Genomic DNA, 19,457 nt, shown 5'->3' on the forward strand with positions numbered 1-19,457 from the left:
GGTACTGTAAGCAGAACCTGGATTCATGGGAAAAGTGACGTTTTGCCATTCGTGCACCCAGGTTGGTCGTTGACTACCGTCTGTGATGCAGCGTCAAGGGTAATCGGAGCCATGGTCTCCGAGCTGATAGTCCATGCTGCTGCAAACGTCGTCGAACTGTTCGTGCAGGTGGTTGTTGTCTTGCAAACGTCCCCACCTGTTGACTCAGGGATCGGGACATGGCTACACGATCCGTTACAGCCATACGGATAAGATGCCTGTCATCTCGACTGCTAGTGATACGAGGCCGTTGGGATCCAGCACGGCGTTCCGTATTACCCTCCGCCGGCCGCGGTTGTCTAGCGGTTTTGGCGCTGCAGTCCGGAACCGCGGGACTGCTACGGTCGCAGGTTCGAATCCTGCCTCGGGCATGGGTGTGTGTGATGTCCTTAGGTTACTTAGGTTTAAGTAGTTCTGAGTTCTAGGGGACTTATGACCTGTGATGTTGAGTCCCAAAGTGCTCAGAGCCATTCGTATTACCCTCCTGAACCCACCGATTCCATATTCTGCTAACAGTCATTGGATCTCGACCAACGCGAGCATCCATGTCGCGATACGATAAACCGCAATCGCGGTAGGCTACAATCTGACCTTTATCAAAGTCGGAAACGTGATGGTACCCATTTGTGCTCCTTACACGAGGCATCACAACAACGTTTCACCAGGAAACGCCAGTCAACTGCTGTTTGTGTATGAGAAATCGGTTGGAAACTTTCCTCATGTCATCAAGTTGTAGGTGTCGCCACCGGCGCCAACCTCGTGCGAATGCTCTGGAAAGCTAATCATTTGCATATGACAGCATCCCTGTCGGTTAAATTTCGCGTCTGTTGCACGTCATATTCGTGGTGTAGCAATTTTAATGGCCAGTAGTGTAGTTCAATAATTATCAGACTTTTAAAATACCAGCCTGATATTTGTGCCATGCCGAAGATTTTCCGCTTGTCCTCGTACGTGTAGCGGCCATCCAGAAAGGAGCGCGATTTTTCACTTCGTGTTTTTTTTTTTTGGAGCACGAGGTCCGTCGCAACGTCGGCAAGCTTTCAACAGATGGGAAGTAATTTGTCAGTTTGCCAAATGGGAGCAGAACTCTGCGAGGCAGCCGTAGATGGTCGGAATGTCACATCCGTGCAAGGCCCCTCTGTTGCATCAAATAGCGCGATCGTTGACCCAGCGCGACGTTGACAGATTTCGACAACGATTGAAGTTGGTCACACGTTGAGCTACGGAGCGATGGCGCGCGTGTATCTGGGATGATGGATGGAGCGTTCGTGGCGGGCGGCCACTTGCGATCGCTATCGGCGCGCCGCGACGGCGGCGGCTACCGAGCCGCTGGCCGGGGCGTCCTCGGCGGCGCGCCCGATATGCCACACACGGGCCCCTTGTTCGCTCACGCGCGTCGCGAAATCGCTAACTGACATTTCGGTAGGCGTTTCAATTACCGTGCGCACGGGCCAGACGGGTCAACTTCTGACAGCCGAGCGTTATACTCGCATTATCGTGCCCACAATCGTAGCGTCTAGAGTTTTTTCCGTAAGGAAAGAAACGAGTAGTGCTGGAAGAGAGCGCAACCTGTCGGAGCTATGACTTATGTTAATTCGACTCGCTCTGATAGGTTTGCCTAAGCGTCACTGAGTTCCCGATACGACACCTGATACGTAACTGCGTTGGGCAATAAAATTCGAGATTTATTTTTAACATCTATATATCTGAATCTGAATCCATCCGTAACATCGCAGACACAGCGAGCAAACATAACAGTAACATAAATTACACAACAGTCTGGATTTTCACCCAGGTCATACAAGAATTACCTGCGATACGTACGTACAAGCTCATACTACCTCGAAGTTTCACACATAAATATTCTCGACGAATTCGTCAAAATTTCCAAGTTTTCGAAAATATCCACCATTGCTTAGGTTAGGAAAGCAATTTACTGTCCGAATCCCACCACCAACAATTACTCCTCGCCGGCCGTTGTGACCGAGAGGTTCTAGGCGCTTCAGTCCGGAAACGCGCTGTTGCTACGGTCGCAGGCTCGAATTCTGCCTCGGGCATGGATGTGTGTGATGTCCTTAGGTTTAAGTAGTTCTAAGTCTGGGGAACTGATGAGCTTAGATGTTAAGTCCAATAGTGCTTTGAACCATTTGAATTACTCATCCTCATTCTTCCTATCACTATGGTATAACATGACACTTATACTAAAACTCTCCCGGCCGCGGTGGTCTAGCGGTTCTAGGCGCTCAGTCCGGAACCGCGTGACTGCTACGGTCGCAGGTTCGAATCCTGCCTTGGGCATGGATGTGTGTGATGTCCTTAGGTTAGTTAGGCTTAAGTAGTTCTATGTTCTAGGGGACTGATGACCACAGATGTTAAGTCCCATAGTGCTCAGAGCCATTTGAACCATTTTTTACTAAAACTCTCACCTTGACCACAACCAATTATTTTATTTCCTTCATCCTTGTGTGTTTCAGCATTACGACGAAACTTTTGAATTTGTACTTATATTTAATATGATTAACGTGGACGCTATACTTCATATCAACAAGATTTTATCCCTTTGAAAATGGCGTAAACCCGCAGCGTTTAAGGATGAAAATAAACAAATAAATAAATAAATACTTGTAGTCAACACGAGAGTCTTATAATAAGTGTATAATATGACTGCCATGTCTCATAAAGCTTTTATGCCAAATAATTTATATCCCGTAGTACGAAACAGATTCCTTTGCGGGGTCAGGGATTTTCTCTGCCTCGTGATGACTGGGTGTTGTGTGCTGTCCTTAGGTTAGTTAGGTTTAAGTAGTTCTAAGTTCTAGGGGACCGATGACCATAGATGTTAAGTCCCATAGTGCGGAGAGCCATTTGAACCAGATTCCTTTGCAGTCTTTCCCTCCCTCTGCCACAGGCTTCCTCTACCACGTGATAAAATTCGTTCCACTCTTCAAATTTCTTGAGCATCATGGCAAATCCTGCACATACCGTGAACTCGATGATCAATGTGCCATCGCATCCCCAATTATTTCCAATCCAACGACTGCAATCCGGCTCAGTCTTTAGTGAGACGAACGTTTGCCCAAGTAGATGGATCGAATCTAAGCTGCCAAACGCTTGTGTTGTTGAGACATGCAGAAGTTCTTATTGCTTAAATGGTGCATCTGTTCAGAACAAGAGCGATCAGCGAAGTCTTATGAATACAATGAAGACCTTTTAATTAATGTCTGGTACTTCTCAATCGAATAGTTAATTTTGAAAATGCTATATCTTCTTGAAATCAAAGTACTAGAGACAGAATTAATTTTCTGACCCAGAAGGTCTACCAACCGATTCACTAATTGTACAGTCGCAAAATACATTTATATTCAACCGGATGGTAAAGCTTTGATTTCATGTCGTATGTCGTTGGATATTAAAAGCCAGCGTTGCCCTTGTAGTGTAACAGAGCTTTTACTCAAATGCCCTGGTGCATGATTGATATACTATCTGATCAAAGGTATCCGCACACTTGGCTTAAAATGACTTACAAGTTGGTGCCTCCCTCCATCAGTAATGCTGGAATTCCGTTTGGCGTTTTCCCACCCTTAGCCTTGATGACAGCTTCCACTCTCGCAAGCATACGTTCAGTCAGGTGCTGGAAGGTTTCTTGGGGAATGGCAACCCATTCTTCACAGAGTGCTGCACTGAGAAAAGGTATCGATGTCGGCCGGTGAGGCCTGTCACGAAGTCGGCGTTCCAAAACAACCCAAAGGTGTTCTATAGGATTCAGGTCAATCTCTGTGCTGGCCAATCCATTACAGGGATGTTATTGTGGTGAAACCATTCCGCCACAGGCTGTGAAATATGAACAGGTGCTTGACCGTGTTGAAAGATGTAATCGCCATCCCCGAATTGCTCTTCAACAGTGACAAGCAAGAAGGTGCTTAAAACATCAATGTAGGCCTGTGCTGCGATAGTGCCACGCGAAACAAGAAGGGGTGCAAGGTCCCTCCATGAAAAACACGACAACACCATAATACCACCGCCTCCGAATGACTCACACCCTGCCGTCGGATCGCCACATTGTGTACCGTGATTCGTCACTCCACACAACCTTTTTCCACTCTTCAATCGTACAATGTTTACGCTCCTTACACCAAGCGAGCCGCGCGGGATTAGCCGAGCGGTATCGGTCTAAGGGGCTGCAGTCATGAACTGTGCGGGTGATCCCGGCGGAGGTTCGAGTCCTCCCTCGGGCATGGGTGTGTGTAACTTCCTGGCAGATTAAAACTGTGCGCCCGACCGAGACTCGAACTCGGGACCTTTGCCTTTTGCGGGCAAGTGCTCTACCATCTGAGCTACCGAAGCACGACTCACGCCCGGTCCTCACAGCTTTACTTCTGCCAGTATCTCGTCTCCTACCTTCCAATCTTTACAGAAGCTTCCAGAATGAGATTTTCACTCTGCAGCGGAGTGTGCGCTGATATGAAACTTCTTGGCAGATTAAAACTGTGTGCCCGACCGAGACTCGAACTCGGGACCTTTGCCTATCGCGGGCAAGTGCTCTACCTACTGAGCTACCGAAGCACGACTCACGCCCGGTACTCACAGCTTTACTTCTGCCAGTATTTTTTACAGAAGCTCTCCTGCGAACCTTGCAGAACTAGCACTCCTGAAAGAAAGGATACTGCGGAGACATGGCTTAGCCACAGCCTGGGGGATGTTTCCAGAATGAGATTTTCACTCTGCAGCGGAGTGTGCGCTGATATGAAACTTCCTGGCAGATTAAAACTGTGTGCCCGACCGAGACTCGAACTCTGGACCTTTGCCTTTCGCGGACAAGTGCTCAACCATCTGAGCTACCGAAGCACGACTCACGCCCGGTCTTCACAGCTTTACTTCTGCCAGTATCTCGTCTCCTACCTTCCAATCTTTACAGAAGCTTCCAGAATGAGATTTTCACTCTGCAGCGGAGTGTGCGCTGATATGAAACTTCTTGGCAGATTAAAACTGTGTGCCCGACCGAGACTCGAACTCGGGACCTTTGCCTATCGCGGGCAAGTGCTCTACCTACTGAGCTACCGAAGCACGACTCACGCCCGGTACTCACAGCTTTACTTCTGCCAGTATTTTTTACAGAAGCTCTCCTGCGAACCTTGCAGAACTAGCACTCCTGAAAGAAAGGATACTGCGGAGACATGGCTTAGCCACAGCCTGGGGGATGTTTCCAGAATGAGATTTTCACTCTGCAGCGGAGTGTGCGCTGATATGAAACTTCCTGGCAGATTAAAACTGTGTGCCCGACCGAGACTCGAACTCTGGACCTTTGCCTTTCGCGGACAAGTGCTCAACCATCTGAGCTACCGAAGCACGACTCACGCCCGGTCTTCACAGCTTTACTTCTGCCAGTATCTCGTCTCCTACCTTCCAAACTTTACAGAAGCTCTCCTGCGAGCGGAAACAGTGGATCTAAGGATATGTAGGAATGTGGAAATCTCACGTTCGGACGTATGACACAAGTTACACCATATCACCTGACCACGTTCGAAGTGCGTGAGTTCCGCGGAGCGCCCCATTCTGCTCTCTCACGATGTCTACCTGGCGGTAGGTGGCAGACCAATGCACCTAATATGAGAAACGTATGTTTTTGGGTGTGTCCGGATACTTTTGATCAGTGTATTCGTAGCAGCTAAAGATGATCGTGATAGCGCCTAATAGTTAAATAGCGTCTAAAAAAGGATCAGTTACTGTGCAGCCCGGTCTGTGTTTGTACACAGGGTACCTCTCCATTACAACAAGGGCAGCGGCGAGTGGGTCATGCGATGGCCGGCGTTCTCTTGCTCTACGAGGCAATATGTACGCTTTGGCACTCTTAATTGGCGCTGTCATGGACGTCTCGGAGTAAGAGAACACCGACAGTGTCAACGGGGACCCAAAACAAAATTAATCACTTATATGTTAAAGAGAGCTTTGACTTACGGTCTAAGAGTCAGACTACTGTGTCGTCCGAACAAGACACAACCAGGGCAAAAGCGCCACAGGGGCAAAGATGCTAGCTGGTGCCAGTGCCACTTGCGCGAGTTTCACCAGCACCACGGGCGGCGCTGAGGATTAAGATATCGACTTCGCCTCGGCTAGTTGCCGGCCGAGTGCAATCCGCCAATGACTGGAGAACGGAGAAGCATACTCGGAACATAGAAGAGTAGCTCTTGCCCACTTGGTTACACATCAACGTCTAGGGTTGACTTAGAAATGAACAAACCGTTGTTGCAATTGCAATGCTATGTACTGTGAAGTTTACCTACGATTATTTGCACTTAGCCATTGAGGGCGTTTTTGTGTTCTATCACATGCAGTGTTCAAAAAATGGTTCAAATGGCTCTGAGCACTATGGGACTCAACATCTTAGGTCATAAGTCCCCTAGAACTTAGAACTACTTAAACCTAACTAACCTAAGGACATCACATACACCCATGCCCGAGGCAGGATTCGAACCTGCGACCGTAGCAGTCCCGCGGTTCCGGACTGCAGCGCCAGAACCGCTAGACCACCGCGGCCGGCATGCAGTGTTGCAGACTTAATCATTCAATTATTCACAAAGATAAATAGCCCTTTTTAACACATTTGTGTGACTTTGTTACTAATTTTTGGAGTGTTGTACAACCTTCGTTCTTCTATCGTGTTACCTGAGCCTGGAGCATAGCTGTGAAATAGTGCCAGGGAGAAATTGCCTTAGCTGTGTACTGCACCAGAAGCCGTTTCACGAACTCACAGACTCGGGCTACCGTAACTACAGTGGCAACTCGGCCTCCCCAGCAGTAGCGACAAGGACTTTAGAAAACGATTTACGAAGCAGACCTTTTGTATAAGTAAGTGTTAATGTTTTATGTTTGGATAAACTGCTTTGAGTTCTAATTATCGGGATCTGTCATTGTGAGACCTGAAGACTTTAAATACAGACAAGTGTAAATGAGAGTTAGAAGTTTATTTAGTAGCTCGAAGTAGTCGTCGTGATCTAACATTTCGGCATCACATAGCAACAAGGATCGAAGGACCGAGCACGGTGGCGCAGTGGTTAGCACACTGGACTCGCATTCGGGAGGACGACGGTTCAATCCCATCTCCGGCCATCCTGATTTAGGTTTTCCGTGATTTCCCTAAATCGCTTCAGGCAAATGCCGGGATGGTTCGTTTGAAAGGGCACGGCCGATTTCCTTCCCCATCCTTCCCTCACCCGTGCTTGCGCTCCGTCTCTAATGACCTCGTTGTCGACGGGATGTTAAACACTAATCTCCTCCTCCTCCAAGGATCGAAGTCCAGAGTCTAAAGCAAATCCGCACATGGCGGTGGGATGGAGTGACTCGAGCTCCAGAACAATTTTTAAAGGCGACGGTTCATCAGTAAGATTTATAACAGTGTAAGACGTTGTGGTCTCCTGACCTTCATTGCTTACATATTCAGCCCTCACAATCATATTCCGCACATCAAGACGCTTCATTTGAACCCAAACTCGATAAGATAAAGTCAATGTTGTATGAATTCATGTAAACGATATGCAAATAACAAGTAAGCACACCGTGGTTGAAGTACTCGAGGCTGGCGTACACACATACATTCCAGACACGACGGTCACAGGAGCTTTTAGTTCAAGAGAGGCAGACTACATGCTGGGAGGCTGGTCCCTTCAGAGGACGAGTCAACCTCAACCGCCCGTGGAGTGGACACCGTTTGCCCGAGTGAAAGGAAGAATGACCCCGTGTTCGGCTTAAAAGCAGATTCCGCTACATTGTATGGGAGCGCCCAGCCTACGCATTCTTTACAACATAGCACGCAATTTCAGAGGTTTTCACGAGGAGACAGCAAATGCCAAACGCCGAAGCTACAGATTTCTGGATTGGTCGCCTTAAACGAAATGTCATTTTCCCATTTTAGAAGAGCAATGCTGATTGGCGGACGATATTCCTGACGCCTTGAGCTGAAGGAGTAATGGAAGAGACTGAAAGATATACCCCTTCACGTCTGGCATGGAGAGGTGCCGTTTCGTTGTCGCTCTAGGAGCGAGAACACGTAACGAGAGCGTGCGCGCTCGTACGTGCACTCAAAGAGCGAGGAACACGTCTCTCCTCAGTACTTCACTGAAAGAGCGCCTCTGTCGAGAGTGAATCGGAGTTCGACTCTATATTGAGTCCTTGCGATTAAGCGTTGTTCACTGTGTTGGCCGCCACACTTACTGAGCGGTGTGAACGGACAGAGTTATAGTTAAACGCCTGCGAGCGAATTTTTGAGTGGCATCGCGGTGGACTGGATATCTGACCAGTGTACCACGCCAATAGTTAGACTAGGGGCGAATAGGAATCCTTGACTTCATCAAGGCATAGTGTGATTGGCGAATGTCAATCCAGATAGAACGAGAGTTATCTTATTTGTCAGCAGCGAGCGGCGCAGACAGCGCTCATCGCAGCTTATGTCATTGTGCGCTACAGCTCTTACGAGCCCCATATTTCCTCCACAACAGTACACTTCACTGCATTTCACACGTGACAGCCTCGACCATACTTACAAATATTCTAACGGATAATTATTCAAGTTGAGTAGGTGCGGCTCTCAGCCATTATGCCAAGTCAATGACAACCTTAAACTTTGAATAGAAATTTCATTAGCGAATCCTATCCTTGAGCGGTAACTTCACATTCCAAAAAGAACCCGGAAATAACTTGTTCAGTTCATAACTAAAGGTGCCATTGTGATTTCTCAGAATTTTAGCAAAATAAATAATTATTTTCGTTAGTTTCATGTTTTTCTTACACTAACTAGCACTACTCCAGTACCCAAGTATCCCACTAGTTACGTAAGAAATTTTGTGAATTTTTGTGTCATTTCCTTACAGCAGACGACTCCAGAAGATATTTATTGCTGAAAGTTTTTCAGGCATTTCTCTTTAGAACGTTAGGAGCGTCTGTCTGACTTCTGTAGTAGTGTGGGGGTGGAAATTGCATCTTGCAGGAGCCACAGGGTAGAGGGTATATTTCAGATTTATCCGTTGCGCAGAATGACAGAATAGCACCCCGCCGCTCACAACAGGTAATCGGCAGATCCGATGCGGTGAAAACGTGCCAAGCGCGAACAGCAGATGAAATACGCCTATAAGAGAAACCACTACTTTTTCAGCGTATCCTACAGCGGGCGTGCCCTAGTACTGACAACAGTACATATAATTATTACTTAACATATGATTGAATTTCTGGGCTGAAAAGAGATTGTATGAAAAATGCATTTACTTACTTCATGGTTAAAATAATTCATGACAATAAATGCCGAGCTTGCCCTTTTAGTGGTGTAAAATGACAATCCTAAGTCGCCATGTGACTACAGGCCGATCAGCATACTACCTGCAATATCTAAAGCCCTAGAATACACCGTCCATGAACAGCTGACGAATTACCTCAAAACTCATAACATCCACGACAAATATCAGTCAGGCTTTCGAAAGCACCATAGTACAGCAACTGCATTAATCAAAGTAACTGATGACATTAAACATGCTATGGACAGACGTGAAGCTACCATCCTAACACTGCTTGACTTTAGCAAGGCTTTTGATACAGTTGACTTTGATATATTACTAATTAAAATGAAGCAGCTGAATTTCTCAAACAGCGCACTACACTGGTTCGACAGCTACCTCAAAAACAGAAGTCAACAAGTCATTTTTGGGTCGGAAAAGTCATCATGGAAAAAAGTGCGCTCTGGAGTTCCCCAAGGCTCCGTCCTTGGTCCATTACTCTTCTCACTGTACATTAATGATATTTCTTCAGTGATTCACTCTTGCAACTACCATCTATATGCCGACGACATCCAACTGTACATAAGTGCAAGCCCCAAGAACATTGCTGACGCAGTAGCGAGTATGAACGCAGATCTTTGCTCTGTTTCTCGATGGGCACAGAACCTAGGTCTGAAACTAAACCCCCAAGAAATCCCAGGTCATACTTATATCTCATCCAAAGTTAATCAGTCGGTATTTTCGCGAAACAGTCCCTCAAATACTCCTCAATGGTACCCAACTACCATACCAAAAAACAGTAAAAGACCTTGGAATAATCTTGGATGAACACCTAAACTGGGAAGAACAAACAGTCACAGCTTGCTGGAAATCGCTCTCCTCCCTACATGCAATTCAAAAATTTAGAAAAATATTTCCAACCCATGTTAAACAAAAATTAGTCCAAACACTAGTCTTGCCTAATCTTTACTACTGTGATGTAGTTCAACACGGCACAAATAGTGAAAATTCGAGATGCCTCGAGCTAGTGACGAATGCTTGCGTTAGATACTTATGCAATATACGGTTGTATGATCATATCAGTCCATCATACTCCCAACTAGGTTGGATACGCCCACATAAGGCACGCGATCTCCACACGATGTGCTTACTTCATCGATTTATTAGCCACTGGTGCCCCCAATACTTATCTTCTCACATTAAACACCTATCATCATTCCACAACCGCAATACCAGATCGGATACGTCTATCATCTTGGCTGTACCTTTACGTAACACAAAATCTTTCTCCGTGTCATTCTCCATCTCAGCCATACGACTATGGAACGCGCTCCCCTGTGATCTGCGTCTTATCCAGAACCATTCAACATTCAAGAGGGAACTCAAGACTTACATACTAGGGACGGTATAGCCACCACTGTTGTGCCCCTCTCATCTTTTTCTTTCTCCTCTCCATCATAGCTTCGAACTTTACCATTCTATTTCTCTTCCTCTAACCTATCTACCTCTTCTATATCTCTTTCACCCCATTCTATCGTCTTATGTCTCTGCTTGATGAGAATAACTCACAAGCTGCAAGAATATAACGAGAAAATTCCCAACTAGCAATAGGACTGACATTCATAAAAGAAAAATATGTTTACTTTCATATACATTACTATTATTATTATTATTATTATTATTATTCTTGATTGTTATAATTAATTTTTGATTGTTATAATTATTATTGTACTACTTTTATAATCTCTCTTTTTTTTCTTTAAAATTAATACTGTATAACATGTTATATGTCCTTAATGTTCTGTAGAAACTGAAATTTGTTGAATCTGAGTATGCCTGGTTAGGTGTAAGAGAGGGCCTGAAGGCCCTAATCTTGCCAGGTAAAATAAATGCATAAATAAATAAATAAATAAAATACGTGCCGGAAAACTGACAGATCGTGAGATCGAATCCCGGTCGGACTACAGAAATTTACAGTCTGGCTTCATCTCTCAGGGATGTGAGGAGTGGTCAGAATTGATATGTGGTTCGGGACTGCACGTTAACTGTACGGCCCCCTATCCCAGCTGAATAACTGAGATAGATTAGGGATACGTTCCTTGTGGAAGTGTCGTTCGATTGAATCACTTTCACCCGGCCACTGAGCCACATGAAACTGTTATAACAATTAATAAGCATTTGTACTGTCTAGTCCACATTGCACACGTATTTTCATTGTGGGATGAACCTCGTAAACAGCTCATTTTACAAAGTCAAAAATGGTTCAAATGGCTCTGAGCACTATGGGATTTAAATCTGAGGTCATCAGTCCCCTAGAACTTAGAACTACTTAAACCTAACTAACCTAAGGACATCACAGACATCCATGCCCGACGCAGGATTCGAACCTGTGACCGTAGCGGTCGCGCGGTTCCAGACTGAAGCGCCTAGAACCGAAGGCCACACCGGCCGGAGCTCGTTTTCCAAAAAGATACCCCTCGACCTTGCCCCACTCTCATGGCATTACAGCTGTTCCACGTTTTGGGTGTCTTAGTTCTGTAACAGAATGCTATACAGTTGCTCTCACGCGTATCTTTACCTTAACTCCAAATCACAGTTCCCATCGCTTACATCTCTGCGGTCGCAGACATTCGTTGAGTTTAATTTACAGCAACAACATTTTTGATCGTTCGCCAAAAAGCTTAAAATGTCTGACAGGCAGCAAAGCAACTTTAAATCTTATCTAAAATCATTTCTCGTGGACAACTTCTTCTACTCGATAGACGAATTTCTAATTGAAAGTAGTTACATGATTAGGACTAAAAGATGTGTTCATTAATGTTGACGCTAATGATATCCTGTGAACTGACTCGTTCTACATCATTTCGATAAAAGCATTGTTCAAATTGTCTACGGCACATACAACCAACTATCTAACGCTTTACGTGACATTGACCTAAAATAGATGACTTTGTTTCATTCTGCTGGAAGTGAATGATGGGCTTCAAGACAGATTTGACCATTTTTTGCCACCACTCCCATGGAAACTGATAATTCTCTGCGGTTGGTTGGTTTAAAAGAGAGGGGAAGGAAGCAACTACGAAGTCATCTGTCCCTCGTCCCGAAGGAAACAATGGCACAAGGGTGAGAATAAGGCAATGAGACAACACAAAACAGAATCAAAGGAAAAACCACAACAGCGACTGAAGTAACAAACACAAATGGACACAAAGACGCAAGAAACAGGTAGGTTAAAACAAGAAAGCAGGTTACCATGGCTGGCTGAACATGACGATAAAAAGGAAAAGCCAGCCACTCTGCAACACATTAAAACTCCCACTCCGAAAGCACCGGGGCGGAGGACACACTGTGACAAAGGACGTGTGCTGAAACTTAGACCTAAAGATAAAACTCACCCTCACGACTAAAACGTAAAACTAAAGCTGCTGTTCAGGCATTGTCGCCCAACACCGAAGGTAGGGTGTGTGGTGTCACCGCCAGACACCACACTTGCTAGGTGGTAGCTTTTAAATCGGCCGCGGTCCGCTAGTATACGACGGACCCGCGTGTCGCCACTGTCAGTGATGGCAGGCCGAGCGCCGCCACACGGCAGGTCTAGTGAGACGTACTAGCACTCAGCCCAGTTGTACAGCCGACGTTGCTAGCCATGGTTCACTGACAATTACGCTCTCGTTTGCCGAGACGATAGTTAGCATAGCCTTCAGCTACATTTGCTACGACCTAGCAAGGCGCCGTATTCAAGTGAGATTGAGATTCTATTAATGTATCATCAAGAGCGATGTTCTACAAATGTGGATTAAAGTTAAGTATTCCAGAAGCTACGTACTTTTCTTTATAGCATTCATTACGTATCCTGTTTCAGACCTCACGCTAGCCTGCGTGAGTTTAAGCGCGTGCCTTTCGGCTTCCTCTCATTGTGTCTAAGCTGTCTTGTCTAGACACAACAGGGTGGTAGGAAGGTTAAAAGTCGGCCGCAGAGGGCTAAAAGTGGGCAGTCCAGCAAGGGGTGGACGACCGTCATTCGTGAGCCTCCGTCCTCGCGACGGAGGAGGCAGCCATGCGTCAGCCACGTATGGCCAATGCGGAGCCGACAGAACCACAGAGTCCCTACGAGAGGCGCGCACCGAAGTCTTCCACACATTCGTAGTTTCCTTAGTGGCACGCAGTTTGTTATGCGTACTGAGGTTATGCCATTCCGTCTCCCAAAGCCTCAAAACCTTGCGGCGTAATACTGAACGTAGGTCAGTTTCAAAGAAGCCGGTCTCTAGGAGCGGTTTCTGCGTAGCCTGTTTCGCCAGCCTTGGGATTCCGACTTGACCTGGGGTCCACACAAACACCACTGAACGACCGTTCCAGGGCATAGACTGACTCCTGGATGGTCGCTACCAAAGGATGACGAGGATAGAACTGGTCGATAGCTTGTAGGCTGCTCAAGGAGTCAGTACACAGGAGAAATGACTAGCCAGGGTATGAGAGGATGTGATCCAGAGCACGAGATATGGCCGCCAGCTCTGCAGTGAAAACACTGCAGCCGTCTGGCAAGGATTGCTCTTCTTTATGTCCTCCATGAACATAGGCAAAGCCAGCGTGACCATCAGCCATCGAACCATCGGTGACAACCACTTCATGGCCCCAGTACACGTCGAGAATCGAGAGGAAGTGACAGGGAGAGTCTCTGGGTTAACTGAGTGCTTAGGGCAACGTGAAAGGTCTACATCTACATCTACATCCATACTCCGCAAGCCACCTGACGGTGTATGGTGGAGGGTACCTTGAGTACCTTTATCGGTTCTCCCTTCTATTCCAGTCTCGTATTGTTGGTGGAAAGAAGGATTGTCGGTATGCCTCTGTGTGGGCTCTAATCTCTCTGATTTTATCCTCATGGTCTCTTCGCGAGATATACGTAGGAGGGAGCAATATACTGCTTGACTCTTCGGTGAAGGTATGTTCTCTAAACTTTGACAAAAGCCCGTACCGAGCTACTGAGCGTCTCTCCTGCAGAGTCTTCCACTGGAGTTTATCTATCATCTCTGTAACGCTTTCGCGATTACTAAATGATCCTGTAACGAAGCGCGCTGCTCTCCGTTGGATCTTCTCTATATCTTCTATCAACCCTATCTGGTATGGATCCCACACTGCTGAGTAGTATTCAAGCAGTGGGCGAGCAAGCGTACTGTAACCTACTTCCTTTGTTTTCGGATTGCATTTCCTTAGGATTCTTCCAATGAATCTCAGTCTGGCATCTGCTTTACCGACGATCAACATTATATGATCATTCCATTTTAAATCACTCCTAATGCGTACTCCCAGATAATTTATGGTATTAACTGCTTCCAGTTGCTGACCTGCTATTTTGTAGCTAAATGATGAAGGATCTATCTTTCTGTGTATTCGCAGCACATTACACTTGTCTACATTGAGATTCAGGCGAAGCTGCGGCCTACGTGTACATCATGGAGGTATTCGTGAATGAACCGCAAGTATAGGTGGTAAAGGCAAGGACTCCAGTGCGGAGAGAAGAGATCGCACACGAACTACAATTGTAAGTCCTGACCTGGGCCGCAGATGCGGGAGATAAACCGCCGTGGGCGGGAAAAGGAGACGGTAATTCGGATGCAAAGGAGAACTACGAATGTGTGCAACATAACTGTAGAGCAGTTGTGCACGTCGGATCTGCAATGGCTGGACTCCGGCCTCCACCAGGACACTAGTCACCGGACTCGTCCTAAAAGCTCCTCTCGCTAGGTGAACGCCGCAGTGGTGAACTGGGTCGAGTAAACGCAACGCTGAGGGCGCCGCCGAACTGTAAACCAGACTCCCATAGTCAAGGCAGGATCGAACCTGGGCTCTGTAGAGCTGCAGCAGCGTAGAGCGATCTGCACCCCAGTTGGTGTTGCTCAGGCAGCGGAGGGCATTGAGGTGCTGCCAGCACTTCCGCTTAAGCTGACGGACGTGAGGAAGCCAAGTCAATCGGGCGTCGGAAACCAGTCCTAAGACTCGATATGTCTCCACTACAGTGAGTAGATCGTCATTAAGGTAAAGTTCTGGTTCCGGATGAACGGTACCACGCTGACAGAAGTGCATAACATACAACTTTGCGCCCGAAAACTGGAAAACGTGGGCTAGAGCCGGTGACTGCGCCTTGTAGATGGCTCCCTGTGGGCGCCGCTCAGCAGCAGCAGTACTGGTGGAGCAATACGAAATGCAGAAGTCGTCTGCATACAGAGAAGGTGAGGCGGATGGTCCTACAGCTGCTGCTAGACCATTAATGATCACTAAAAATAGAGATACATTCAATACAGAGCCCTGTGGGACCCCATTCTCCTGAATATGGGGCGAAATATGGGAGGCACCAAGTTGGACACGAAAAGTACGAAGCGACAGGAAACTTTGGATAAAAATCAGGAGCGGGCCTCGGAGACCCCACTCATATTATGTGGCAAGGATATGATGTCGCCAGGTCGTGTCATACGCTTTTGTAAATAAAAAAAGATGGCAACCAGGTGTTGCCGTCTGGGAAAGGCTGTCCGGATGGCAGACTCGAAGGACATAAGATCAGTGGTAGAGCGATCCTGGCGGAAGCCGCCCTGACACGGAGCCAGTAGGCCACACGACTCCAGGACCCAAACCAACCGCCAACAGACCATACGTTGCAGCAACTTACCGGGTTTAAGCACTGGAATGATGTTGCGTCACGCCATTCCGATGGAAATCGACATCGCGCCAGATCCGGTTGAAGATGACGAGGAGATGTCGCTTGTAATCAGATGAGAGATGTTTAATCATCTGACTGTGGAACCAGGAGCTGTGTCGGGGCAATGTGCAAGGACAGTGAGGAGCTCCCACTCTGTAAATGGGGCTTTATAGGGTTCACTGTGGCGTGTAGCTATAGAGAGGACTTTCCTTTCCATTCACCGTTTGACGGTGCGAAAGAATGGGGGCTAGTTCTCCGGCGCGGAGGCTCGAGCATAGTGCTCAGCAAAGTGCTCAGCAATCGCATTTGCGTCGGTAGACAACACGCCATTGATGTTAATGCCAGGGACACCTGTTGGGGCCTGGTACCCAAAAAGACGTCTGATCTTCGTCGAGACTTGGGAAGGAGACATAGGGAATCCAATCTCTTCCAACACTCCTACATCCGTCTTTTGATAAGCTAGCGAACGCGGGCATGGAGTCGCTTAAAGGCTATGAGGTGCTCGAGGGAAGGGTGCCGCTTACGTCGCTGTAGAGCTCGCTGACGTTCTTTAATTGCCTCAGTGACTACCGGCGACCACCAAGGGACTGCTTTTCGCTGGGGGCACCCTACAGAACGAGGGAACGCGTTTTCCGTGGCAGAAATGATCGTTGTAGTTACCTGCTCAACCACCACATCGATGTTACCGTGTGGAGGAGATTCAACAGTGGCAGAAGAGGTGAATAAGTCCCAGCCTGCCTTGTTTAAAGCCCATCTGGGCAGGCGTCCGTGGGCCTGACGCCGGGGCAGTGACAGGAACATGAAGAAGTGGTCACTACCAAACAGGTCGTCATGAGGGGTTTGAAGGGGCACAGTTCCACTACAGACTGAGTTTAGGACATAAACGCAAAATCCACCTGTCACTCGATTATAGGCGCTATGATTCCTGTAGTATCTCTTATAGCTGCGGAGGGGAGAGGTCTGCATTGCTGGGAACCAGGTTTCCTGGAGGGAAATGGAGAAAGCAGGTGTATAGCTTAACAGCTGCCATAGCTCGGCCAGGTGGTAGAAAAAATCGCCGCAGTTCCACTAGAGGATGACATCATGAGACTGGGATGGCATGGAACATTCAATGAGGCAGTTTACTCATCAGGGTCTCCTTCTGCCACCGACTTTTTGCCTGATCAGTCTATATCTATTGTGTCTGAGGATCTGGTGAGATCTAGGTCCTCAGCGGACGCCATAAACTCCATCTCATCCGCAGACACAGAGCTTGTAGGTAGCGGTGGTGTGGGTGCCATTGTAATTCCCTTGGTCTTGGGGACTTTCTTTTTGGATTTCTCTCTCTCTCCTCCTTGGGTTTGCCTGGCTGGCAGGACTTCACTGATTTATTCTCAGCGACTGAGGATGAGCATGAAGCCCTATGACCAGCTGCTTTTGGGCTCTTCAGTCACTGGCAGGTGTCATTTTCCCACGAGCAGAAACCTGGGAAGGGACCCAAGGGACCCCTTCCTAGTGAGAGGAGCCGAAGAAGACTTACGCTTCTCCAGCTCAGAAGTGGGGACTGATATCCCTGTTGATTGGGGGAGTGTTGCTGCTGAAGTAGGTGGTGTGGGAACAACAGGGAGGAAAGTGCTCCCCTCCCCCCCCCCCCACCACCATCAAGGGGGCAGGTGTAGTCTTCTGGTTCTGAGAGGTTCTACCGAACCCTTATTTTAGCCAACTTGTGCCATAAATGTCTTTTCTCCCCAATTCCATTCAGTACACCTAGTCGTTAATTATTCGATCTACCCATCTAGTCTTCAGAATTCGTCTATATCGCCACGTTTCAAAAGCTTCTATTCACTTCCGTACAACACTACACTCAGACAAATACCTTTTTAAGAAAAGACTTACCAACATTTAAACTGGTATTAGATGCCAATAAATTATTTTTCAGACATTCTTTTCTTGTTACTGCCAGTCTCTACTTGACATCCTCTCTGCTTCGGCCATTTTGCTGCCCAAAAGCAAGCTTATCTACTACTTTTAGTGTTTCATCCCCTAGCCTGATTTAATTAAACTGTATTCATTTAATTACCTTACGCTACTGTCACATCGGTCTAAAGTGCTATTCGGACTTCTTACGATGGCTGCTCCTAATAGTGTTCTCGGACAAAGCCGGTACACTACCTGCTACACTCTCCACTCAATGGGCCGGCGGTGCTGGTTCCCGCGCAGCTCCTCTAACGTGCCGCATTTTGCGGGCGCTACAGGCGATGGTGACAGCAGATCACGTGTGAACACACGTGTGACTCGGTACAGCCAGTCCGTGAAGTGACATTCCCAGATTGCACTGCGTTTGTGGCGTTGAGTTGCCAGGTAGGCGGAGTGAGGAAGAGGCGAGCGCCTTGTGATGTACTCACACTCACCTGCGACGGCGCTCATGAGGACTCGCAGGCTGCCCATCTCCTCCCACAGGCGGTCCTCGGAGCCCTGGCTGGTCACGTGGGCGGCGGTCGTCAGCACGGCGGCGCACATCACGCACAGCACGCGCTGCAACAACACGCACGCGCGTACCTGGTTAGGTTAGCTACCTGTCACCTTCTGCTCTCACCAATTGCACTACACTTCCTGAGCGAATCGTATGGCAGACATGGTCACGATTTACATGACGGTCTCAAGTTACGTTTATTTACACAGAGGTGATGGGACTCATGGGATCTCGATGGGCACATATACTGATGGTGGTAATATCGCGTGCACAGGATATAAAAGCAGAGCATTGGCGAAGCTGTCATTTGTCTCAGGTGATTGATGTGAAAAGATGTCGACGCGATTATTCCCGCACGACGGGGATTAAAGGCTTTGAACGCGGAATAGTAGTTGTAGCTAGACGCGTAGGACATTCAGTTTCGGAAATCGTTGGGAATTTAATGCTCCGTGATCCACAGTGTCGAGTGCCGAGAATACCAATTTTCAGGCATTACCTCTCACCTCGGACAATGCAGTGGCCGAGAGCCTGTAAGTAGGCTGTTTATGTTTTCTTATTGGCAACGTTACGTAGCGCTCTATATGAAAATCACTGGCTGTGCTGTGTGCAGTCTGTGGCTAGTTTGCATTGTTGTCTGCCATTGTAGTGTTGGGCAGCGGCAGCTGGATGTGAACAGCGCGTAGCGTTGCGCAGTTGGAGGTGAGCCGCCAGCAGTGGTGGGTGTGGGGTGAGAGATGGCGGAGTTTTGAAATTTGTTATATTGGATATTATGAACTGCTATATATACACTCCTGGAAATGGAAAAAAGAACACATTGACACCGGTGTGTCAGACCCACCATACTTGCTCCGGACACTGCGAGAGGGCTGTACAAGCAATGATCACACGCACGGCACAGCGGACACACCAGGAACCGCGGTGTTGGCCGTCGAATGGCGCTACCTGCGCAGCATTTGTGCACCGCCGCCGTCAGTGTCAGCCAGTTTGCCGAGGCATACGGTATCCACAGGAA

General features: G+C 47.6%; 1 protein-coding gene across 1 annotated transcript in view; it reads right to left on the bottom strand.

The window, feature by feature from the left end:
* LOC126188423 (uncharacterized) overlaps positions 1-19,457 on the bottom strand; it is a 1,114,167-nt gene that overhangs the window by 514,214 nt on the left and 580,496 nt on the right. Inside the window, exon 2 of the mRNA XM_049930379.1 lies at positions 18,384-18,507. Within this exon, the coding sequence (XP_049786336.1) occupies positions 18,384-18,507 (124 nt within the window). The remainder of the gene's footprint in view (positions 1-18,383; positions 18,508-19,457) is intronic.

Source organism: Schistocerca cancellata, chromosome 1, assembly GCF_023864275.1.
Source record: "Schistocerca cancellata isolate TAMUIC-IGC-003103 chromosome 1, iqSchCanc2.1, whole genome shotgun sequence".
NCBI classification, from domain to species: Eukaryota; Metazoa; Arthropoda; class Insecta; order Orthoptera; family Acrididae; genus Schistocerca; species Schistocerca cancellata.